Source organism: Pteropus alecto, unplaced genomic scaffold (assembly GCF_000325575.1).
Source record: "Pteropus alecto unplaced genomic scaffold, ASM32557v1 scaffold52, whole genome shotgun sequence".
Classification (NCBI taxonomy): Eukaryota; Metazoa; Chordata; class Mammalia; order Chiroptera; family Pteropodidae; genus Pteropus; species Pteropus alecto.
The window spans coordinates 5,171,717-5,181,382 of NW_006433941.1; the positions used below are offsets into that span (position 1 = coordinate 5,171,717).

General features: G+C 58.7%; 1 protein-coding gene across 5 annotated transcripts in view; it reads right to left on the reverse strand.

The window, feature by feature from the left end:
- Positions 1-9,666, reverse strand: part of RAI1 (retinoic acid induced 1) — a 119,087-nt gene that overhangs the window by 9,660 nt on the left and 99,761 nt on the right. For all 5 annotated transcript variants that reach the window (XM_025044342.1, XM_025044344.1, XM_025044341.1 and 2 more), the window contains one exon: positions 1,831-7,362. In XM_025044342.1, the coding sequence (XP_024900110.1) occupies positions 1,831-7,347 (5,517 nt within the window). In that variant the 5' untranslated portion in view covers positions 7,348-7,362. Of the gene's footprint in view, positions 1-1,830; positions 7,363-9,666 lie in introns of those variants that run through there.

The window sequence follows — 9,666 nt, forward strand, 5'->3', positions numbered from 1 at the left end:
GGCTGCCAGCCCCCTGGGCAAGGCCCAGGACCATCTCTCTGGCAGGGAAGTCCTTCAGATCATGCCTGAGCTGCCTCGGGTGAGGCAGGGAGATGCTATTGGTGGGGTGTGCATGTCAGGGGACGGAGGGCTTGCTGAGAGCCAGGCAAGCACACAGAGCTATGGATGCTTTCGGAAGCCAGGCTATGAGCAGTGGGAGTAGGAGTAGGCAGGGTAGGCAGCAAGCTGGGGCTGGGGATCTGAGGATTAGTATTAAATTTTCAATGATAGGAGAGACTTGAACTTATTTCAAGATGGCTGAGAAGGTGCTGGTGACAGAGAGAAAAGTAGAGATAGCATGAGGGAGGTAAATAATAATTGAGAAGGGAAGGGAGAGCTCCAGGGCCTATGGGCCTGGAGGGGGTTTGGGGAAGTAGCAGGTGTCCTGTTGGGTCTGGGTTTCCTCAGTCAGGCTGGAGGCCAATGAGTGGGACATCTGGGCATGGAGAGGTCTCTAAGTATCCCCAGGCAGTGGAAGGTCAAGTGTGGGAGACAGGGAAGCATTGGCAGCACCTGATGGCTGCAGCCATCCATCCACAATAGCCCCATAATGGACAGTTAGCACAGGGGGTGGTCAGAGTGGCTGGGGTTGATGGGTGGTGGAAGCAAAGGATCAAGTATGCAGGTAGTGGGAAGGGGCAGCCATGGGGAGGTGGGGATGAGTGGGCAAGGGCGAGGGTCCCCAGAGGCAGGGTTGGGGTAGTGCTGTAGTGCCAGGGAGTGTCGCTTTACAGTAGAATGTCCATGAATGTGTGTGTCAGGGGGTGGGGGCAGGAGCACAAGCCTCAGGGAAAGAATGCTGACTTTACCCTTTGACCATTACCCTGTTCCAGGTACCTTCTGCTGACTACTGCCAGGTCTTCGAGGCTCTGAATGGCCTCCTGGCTCTTGTTTGCTCTCACATCCTCTGCACTCCTCAGAAGGAAGTGTGAGGAATGACAGCCCCATGGTAACCTAAGTGGCAGGGAACACTGTGGGTGGTGACATGGCCTCTGCCACTGTCACTGGTTCTAGCTCAGGAATGTCAACAGCACTCAGACGGGTCAGGCACGGCTTGAATAACTTTCATGGATATTAACTCATTTAATCCTCACAGCCCCTCTGTGCTGGGAACTAATATGCCCACCTCAGAGGTGGGGAAATGGAGGCACAGAGAGGTTAAGTCTCGGACAGAGTGAAGGGCAGCTGGCATCTGAACCAAGAAGCCAGCCCAAGTTCTTGCTCATAGACTTCAGTGACTAGAGCCCCTCCAGGGGCATTTTAGGACCATTTGTGAGAAATCCCTGGACCACCCTACTCGACGAGGGCAGTGTGGTCCTGGGGGCTGTCCTGCAAAGGGGACACATTCCAACTTTGTATTGAGGGGCTTGTCCCCTAAGCCCCCAGCTCCATCTAAGAGGTACCCCAAGCTTGGGCAGCCTGCTTTTACAGGATGCCCTGATATTCAATTTAGGAGGCCCCTTATCCTCTGGGGCTTCAACATCAGCATCTCAGCTGATTACACAAGCAGATGAGGTCAGGTGGGCCCTGGAGCTGGAGGATGCCAGGTGAATATGTGGTGGCCAATGGGCTGGGCAGGCTGAGAGTGGCTGCAGTAGGAAGTCCGGGACAACGTGTGTCCTGCCTCAGCCTGGGGAATGCTTTAACTCCACCCAAATTCCCCAGGTATTAATTTGTCACTGTATGTTTGGCCTAAATTATAGTGCTAGAGAGATAAAAAGGCTCCCCGACTGCCTGCCTGCCTGTCATGTGGAACCTAAGCTCCCCATTCCAGCTGGACTGGCCTCTTACCATGTCCACAGCCACCTTCATGGCCTCCTGTAGCCCAAAGAGCTTCCCGGCCACCAGGTAGACCCCGCCCGTCCACACGGCACAGGCCTCATGCACCCAGTGCTCCTGGGTGTCCCCACCAGGCTCTGATGGTGCCTCCTTGTTGCACTCATGCTTGCGACTCTTGTCGGCTGGGGCTACCTCCTCACTACCGTCCCCCCGACCATCACAGCAGTAGCAACTCTGTAGCCTCCGGGACAGGCCCCGAGCACTGGTGCGCAGTGAGCCCTGCTTGGTTGGGTCAGCTGGGCCATCTGATTTGGGGGGTTTTCCAATGGCAACAGCAGCTGCGCACTCGAGGCCTTTGAATGTTCTCTCCAGGGGCAGTGAGGCCTCCTCACAGATGCCCTCTGGCCGCACCTTCTCCTTGAGTTTTGGCTTCTTTTTGGGGAGGCAGTGTTCAGGGTAGTAGGGCCCACAGAGGTCCCCGAGGTCCTTAAAGTTGGCCGGGTTTTGGCAGAGGCAGCAAACAAGGCAAGAGGTACTCAGGGCTTTGGAAACCACAGGCCCCAGATGCATGGTGGAGGAGAGGGGCAGGGAGGGACGTGGCTGCAGGACAGAACCTCCAGGGAGCGTGGCTAGGGAGGCCCCGGCCGCATCCAGGGAAGATGAAGATGAGGAAGAGGAGGCAGAAGACGAAGGTTTTTTGTGGGGCTTGGGTTCCTCTCCAGGAGAGTTGACAACAGTGCATACAGTGGTGAATGCATCTCGCTTCTCAACCCGCACAAAGGGCGAGAAGGCCGGGGTGCGGCTGTCTGCCCGCAGCCGCTTGCATGAGGAAATGTACTTGAGGCGGATTTCAGGCTCTGCAGGATCCAGGGGCAGCACCTGCTGCTGCCTCCGCCGCTTGGCACGCCCCTTACAGGGTGAAGAGTTGGTGTTCTTGGCCCGGCCCCGGGTGAGGCGCTTTCGCTTGGAATAGCTGCTGTAGTTGGCGTGGCCTGGCTGCTTCTGTGCTCTCATCTGGGGCTGGCAGGGCCGGCCCTCAGGCGGCTGGGAGGCCAAGCCCAGCTCCTCCATCTTTGGCTTCTTGCCTCCTCCACCAGAGCTGTCCTCACTGCCATCCTGCATGCCATTGGCCCTGTCTCGGGGATTCAGGAGCAGAGTAGGGCCAAGATGCGGCCGCTTCTCTAGAGGGCCTTTAGGGAGTCCCAGGGCTCCAGCCCTGCCTTTCCGGCTTCTCTTCTTAGGCGCCAGGGCAGTCCCCCTGGGCGGCAGGGCCTCTGGGGACATGAAGGCCTCAGTTTTGAAACAGTCAGTTGAGGACAATTTCTTACTGTTTATGAGTTTGCCTTTTAAGGATCTGTTGGGGGTATTTCTGCATAACGGGTCAGTCCCCGAAGTTGCTGGGAGCTTCTGCCCGGTGCCCACGTTTAAGAGACCTTCTTCTGCTCCCACCGGGCTGCCCCCAGTGCTCTTGAACCCACGGTCCTTCTCAGAGAGGGATGGGCTCAGAGGATTTCCAGAAGGGGTCCCCGGCACTTTGCATGCGAACTTCTTCAGGCTGGGTGAGGTGATCTTCTGCACGATGGCTTCCAGCTTCAGACCCCGACCTTTCCGGGGAGGCAGCACCTTGGTCTTCATGGCCCCCTGGAAGGCTGCCCTCGAGGCCAGCTTGAGGCAGGTGTCGGGGGTTTCTGGGGGCAGGGGCTTCTCAGTGGGCTCACCATTGCCCTTGGTGGGCTTGGCTTTCTTGGGAGAAGATATCCTCTTGAAGAGGGTCAGGGAGCCCTCAGCCGGCTCCTCCTTCATGTCCACCCCGCTGCCGCTGCTGCTGCTGCCGCTGCTGCTCCGTAAGACCAGGTTTCGCTTCTTGGTGGGGACTGGTGCCATGAAGGCCGACTTTCTTTTGAGTGTGTGAAGGGGCCTATCAGAGAGCTTGCTGCCTGCACCGGGCTTGGGGACTCTTGCCCGCTGGCTGGCCCTGCCCTCCTTCTGGGGGCTGCAGGAGACCTTGAATGTGGTAGGCAGATGGTCGTTGGCAAGGAGCTTTTTGGCAGCACGGCAGTTGGGGACCCGGCTTTCTGAGGGCCGCCGCCGCTTGCAGTGGAAGACCTCCTGGGTTTTGGTGCGGGACCGAAGGATCATAGAGCGCTGGTCTCTGCCGGGAGTGCCAGGAGAGTCTGTCTCCTTGGTCTTGGAGCCCATAGGACTGCTGTCGGAGGCCACGGGCAGGGCGGCTGGGTTACTGGGGCTGGATGCTGCTTTAGGGGAGGGCTTCCCCACCCGCTTGCCTGACTTGAAGGCAGCTCGCTGCTTGCCCCCCAGTTTGTCTGGGGGGGCTGGGGTGGTGGTCAGTCCCGGGGGTCCAGGTGTACGGGGCTCGCTCAGGGCCGTGAAAGAACGGGTGCACATTCTAGGAAGCCCTTCTGAGGCCCCCCGGCCCGGGGCCCCTGCCCCGTCCATCTGTCCCTGGGGTGGCCCTGTGCAGGATTCAGGAAGCAGGAGGTCTTTGGGCAGAGCTGGTGCCCTGCATGGGGAGTCCTCGGCCTCAGGAAGCCCCCGGTGCACCCGCCGGCTCCGTAAACTTTTGCCACGTGGCACAGGTTCTTTCTTAGCAATGGGTGTCTCGGGCACAGCAGGCTTATTTGGCTTCTGGGCCAAGGAGGCATCCGAGGTCAGGGTGGTAGGGTCTCCCGGAGCCAGTGCCCCATCAGGCCCTTCTTCCCTGGGCTTCATGTGGGACAGGGAGGACTCAAACCAGCTCTGGACCTTTGACTCAGTGCCCACAGTAGGGCCCAACAAGATTACCGACTCCCCAGAGAGGTGGCATGGGGAGCCCCAGCTGGCCTTGGGATCCAGCACCTCCTCCACTTCCTCCTTGGTGCACATCAGTGGGGCCTTTGGTGACAGTGGGTCCTGCATGCTGGGCCTCTGCTCAGGGCTGCCCAGGAGCTCACACAGGGACGAGTACTCCTCCTCGGCCTCCAGGTCCTCCTTCCTACTGGTGGGTGGCAGCAACGGGAGGTCCCCAAAGTCAGAGGCAGAGCAGCAGTGCCGGCTGTCTTCCAGCCATCTGTCAGCCTTGCCTACCTCAGGACACTGCAGCAGCCCTCCTGCCTCCTCCTTCACGCCCCCTGCCTCCTCCTGCTTGGAGTCCCGGGGCACAGCAGCCTTCTCCCCAGGGGGCTCTTCCTCCTGGAAGCCCAGGCAAGTGGAAGCCTCATGAGTGTTCTCCTTGCCGATGCTGTCCGAGGCCTTTCCGCCTTGCTCTAGGCCCTTGGTGAGTTCACTGGGGTGCAGCCCCCACCGGGGACAAGCATCTCCGAGGTTTTCCTCAGGCCAGGCAAAGGGGTTGGCACTGTCTGCTGAGCTGGCAGTGGTTGTGTCTGGGAAGCAGTCAAAAGCTGCTGCAGTGGGGTCTGAAGTGGCAGCCCCAAGGGTGGGCTTGGTACCAAAAGTGAGGGGACCAGCTGTCTTCTTGGGGTCGGGGGTAACAAAGCCCATGGAAGGGTCTTCAAACAACCCTGGGCTGAAGTCCTTGGTGTTGCTGCCCTTGTCTAGCTGCAAGGACTCGGGCAGGGCCTCTGGCTCCCCTGGTCGTGGCCATGCGTTCTTGGCCACAGAGTCCAGGCAGGTGCTGTGGTTCTCCAGTGAGAAAGGTGGCTTATTGGTGTCCTTGGCCAGGCTAGGCGTGTCGGCCCAGGCCTTGTCACCCTTTTCACCGATGGCCTCCTGTAGCCCCAGGATTTCAGAAGCCAGGTCCTCCTGTGCCAGGGCGCTGAGCAGCAGCCGTGGGCATTCCCGCTCACCTGCCACAAACTTGGAGAAGCTGTCAAGTGGCAGGCTGCTGTGCAGGCTCTGGAAGGAGTCATCGGACTTGGTGGACATGTCATCAGGTGAGGTCACGGAACAGGTGGACACAGACTCAGGCTTGGTCTTCGAGTTGCTGTTGACCCTGGCAGGACTGCTGCGGGCCTGGTTGCAGTAGAGGAAGCTGCGCTCCAGTGGGTCCTCAGAGCCACTCAGGTAGTCGGCCTCGGGTGGCTCGGCGTGGCTGGACTGCGGCGTGCTGCTCAGTGGCTCCGACAGTGGTGTGCCTGCCTGTTCAGCTGAGTAGCCACTGCCCTCTGGGCTGCAGTGCTGGCTTTTGTGCTGCTCTGGGGTCCTGGAAACCAGGTTCTTGACACCCTTCTTCTGTGGCACGGCAGCCTTGGAGAGCAGCAGCTGTTGCACCGTGTTGGAGATGTTCTCCACCTGTGAGGTCAGGGCTGTGAGGCTCTGCAGGCTGAGATCTGACAGCAGGTTCTCGGGGAGCTTGTCCTTTTGCAGCGGCTTGCAGTTGCCGGCCTGGGTGTCCACAGAGCTGGTGGCATCAGTGGGGGAGGGGTTGAGCAAGGGCATGAAGTGACTGTGGTCGGTGATACCTGTGGGAAAGGCCCCGGTGCTGAGAGGCTGCTGGTTGTAGGTAAAGTTCTCCAGGTTTGGCATCAGTGGTGAAGGGGTGGAGCTGTAGGAAGGTGAACGGCCCACGGAGCGTGCAGGTGAGTGGCTGGAGCTGGGGCTGAAGGTCTGGTAGTACTGCTCTGGGGTCCTGACGGCTGAGTCTGGCTGGCAGTAGCCTGTGCCTTGCTGCCCGTAGTGTTGGTACTTGGCGAGATTTTGGTAATGGAGGGTTTCCTGGGCATGGTGCCGGCTCTGAAGGGCTTGCTGTTGCTGCTGCTTCTGCTGGTCATAGCTGAGACGGCTGGACTGATAGGCATGAAGATTCTGGACTCGCTGCCCTGAGGCCAGGCTGGTGCTAGCAGTCAGCGGCCTGTCGTGTGGCTGAGCAGACGGTGCTGTGCAACTCTTATAGGAGTGGGCCCCCTGCCCACCACCCTGGCCAGTAGAGGAGTAGGTGGAGGAGGTGGGGAAGGACTGCGACTGCTGGGGAAAGTGGCCGCTCTGGGGAAAGGGCAGAGGTGAGGCAATATCATTCTGCAGTTTCTGCCTCTGGAGCTTAGGGTAGGCCAGGGGCTGCTGAGGCTGTGGCAGCTGGGGCTGGAGGTGCAGGGAGTGAGTCCGAAAGGGCAGCTGAGTACCCTGCTCTGGGTACTGCCTGCCTGGGGGCACTGCTGTCTTTTTCATCAAGTTCTCATCATATTTTCCCACGCCCCCTGGCAGGGGCTGTGGCTGGGGTGGTGGTGGCTGGGGGGTCCCCCAGGCCTGCAGGCTCTCCTCGCCTGAGTATCGGCCGGGGTAAGGGCTGCTCTCCTGGACGCTGTAGCTGGAGAACGCCGGCCTCCCCTGCAGGGCCTGCTGCGATGTCAGTCCTTTGCTTCCGCGTGCAGTGCTGGCAGGCGTGCCGGCACTGCCCTCGTAGCCTGAGTAAGGCTGCGGGTTATAATAGTCCTTGGCCAGCAGCCTCTGCCGGTCACAGCTCAGCCCGGCCTGGCTCGGCTGCCTGTAATTCTCCAGGCGAGATGTCTCCTGTGAGGTCTGCTGGTAGTTCTGTTGTTTGCCATGGAAACCACACCTTTCTCGAAAAGACTGCATGACTCGGCTGGTTATCTATGAAAAGAGAAGGGGGAGTGGGAGCAGGCATGGGGAGGGGAGGGTGGGCATGGAAGGACAGAAATTCAAATGGACCATTTCCTTTCAGCTCAGAAAGCCTGTCTCCTCACTCTTATCCCTGCCCTGCCCTCTCCCCAAAGCTCTTAATAGTACCCTCTTTGCCTGAGCCTCCCCACCAGCTGTGCATATATTGACAACTTCTGTGTCAGGGAGGTGTGCTCTGTAATTCCCACCAACGACGCCTGAGCCTTGACAAGGACAGCTGCTTCTTGAGGGAGAGAGAGGAGGAGGTGCAAACCTGGCTGCCTAGCACTAGGTCGCCAGGGAGCTGCCACCCCACCCTCCCTGTGGCCAGTTCGCCCTCCCTCCCCCATCCCGCCACTTCCAGCCCTTCTAACAGCTCAAAATCATTTAGCAGAGCACTTCCCGCTCCCCCGTCCCCTGGGGCCACTGGATCCTGTAATCTAGTCCCTGCTGGACAGTGCTCAAGCATGACCCAGCCAAGCCAGGGGCGAGGAAGGTTTGCTCTTGCCCCAGAGAAGCTGCTCCCAAGCACGCGCGCCGACACATGCACGCACACGCACACGCACACGCACACACACGCACACACACACACCCTCATCACTTCCATGCCATCTGGAATCTCTGTTCCTCCTAGCAGACGTCGATTAGTGGCCTCCGAACCACTGTAGGCATAAAACATCTCCTTCTATGACTCCCAAGAACACAGAACAGTGGCACCTGACTCCTGTTTTGATATCATAGGTGCATAAACCGATTACACGGCCCACAGTGAGGAAGTGCATGCTAATAAGGGACAGTCCCTTCATGTGTAAAGCAGCCCAGTAAGTCCTAGCTGGCCCCTTTGGCTTCCACACGGTCAGGACCAAGTCATACCAGGCCCAGAGCCCATCTGTTTACAATTTTAGGTGTTGAGGCCCCAGTGAAGTCCAACCTACCCCAAAGTAGGATCCTGGGTCAGGAAATGACCACAGGGTTGAGAGTGAGAACCTGTAGCCTTGACTTTGAGGGCCTGCCTGTTTTGTGAATCCAGTTACTTCGCCGAAGTAACTGGATTCACAAAACAGGCAGGCCCTCAAAGTCAAGGCTACAGGTTCTACCAACTGACTGGGGACCTGGTCACCCCAGAAGACCCTCCTTGAGGGAGGGAGAAACAAGAAATGCTCCAGGCTGGAGAGATCTGGGGGGCTCGGGATTTACCCACAATCATGCCAGCTGCAGCGGGGGTGGGGGAGTCAGAAAGAACAAGGCTCAGGTCAGCCTGCGTTTCCCAAGCCCCCAGGAGGACACAGGGGACTTTGTATTTTCCTTTCAGAAAGAAGGGGTGGCCTGCCTCGGGTTACAAGATTCCAGGGTTATGGGAGGGATCAGAATGGAATGAAAAACAGGGAAGAGAGAGAGACAGGCAGATGTGAGAAGCGGAAAGAGACAGAGTGATGTGGAATAGGGGAGGGGAGGAACTGCCCCAATAGGACCAGCTCACCCCTCTTCTTCACCAGGATCTCACCTAAATGCTTTCCTTATTCAGTGTCTTCTTCATTCAGTGTCAAGGTATGACCAGGGAGGGGGACAGAGGGGTGCTTCAATCAGCTGAGCAGGGCAAGCCCAGAGCAGCCAGACAGCCCCCAGGAGCCCACCTCCCTGGCCTTCCGCAGGCAGCTGGCCCTGATTCAAGGATGGAGGTGCTGCGGTTGCAGAGAGGGAACCAATGTCCCACAAAGCAAGCTCCTGGCCACCTGTCATGTCAACGCCAGCAGACCCCATGCGGACAGTGGCCTTCCTTCTCGCCTCTCCCTGGATTTATCTCAGGCATCCCCAACAAGGAGAAAAGAGCCCGCCCTTCTGACCCACTTCAATCTCACCCCCGGCGGCTTGGATCAAACATTACAGGAGGTGCCTGCTGCGACACATCAGCCCAAAGAAGCTGGAGACACTCTGGGTTCTGGCCTGGCGGCCCCTGCCAAATAAACTGTCCTGTGCCTCCTGAACCAACCTCCACAGAAAAGACCAGGAAAAAGGTGCTGGCCAGACCACCACAGACCTGTCTAAAAGGGTGGCCCCTTCTACCCCAGGCAAGCACACTCCCCTAGGCTGCCCATACCCCACCTAGCAGGTGGAGGCCACTGCCCACATTCTGCCCTTCCCCCCCCCCACCCCGTGTTGTGTTTATGAGCCTGGAATGCACAAACTCAGGCCCCATCTGAAGGCTTCGCCTTCCTCGTATATCTGCACAAATTACATTTCTGCTTTTATTAGTCCCAGATCACTCTCATTTCCTCT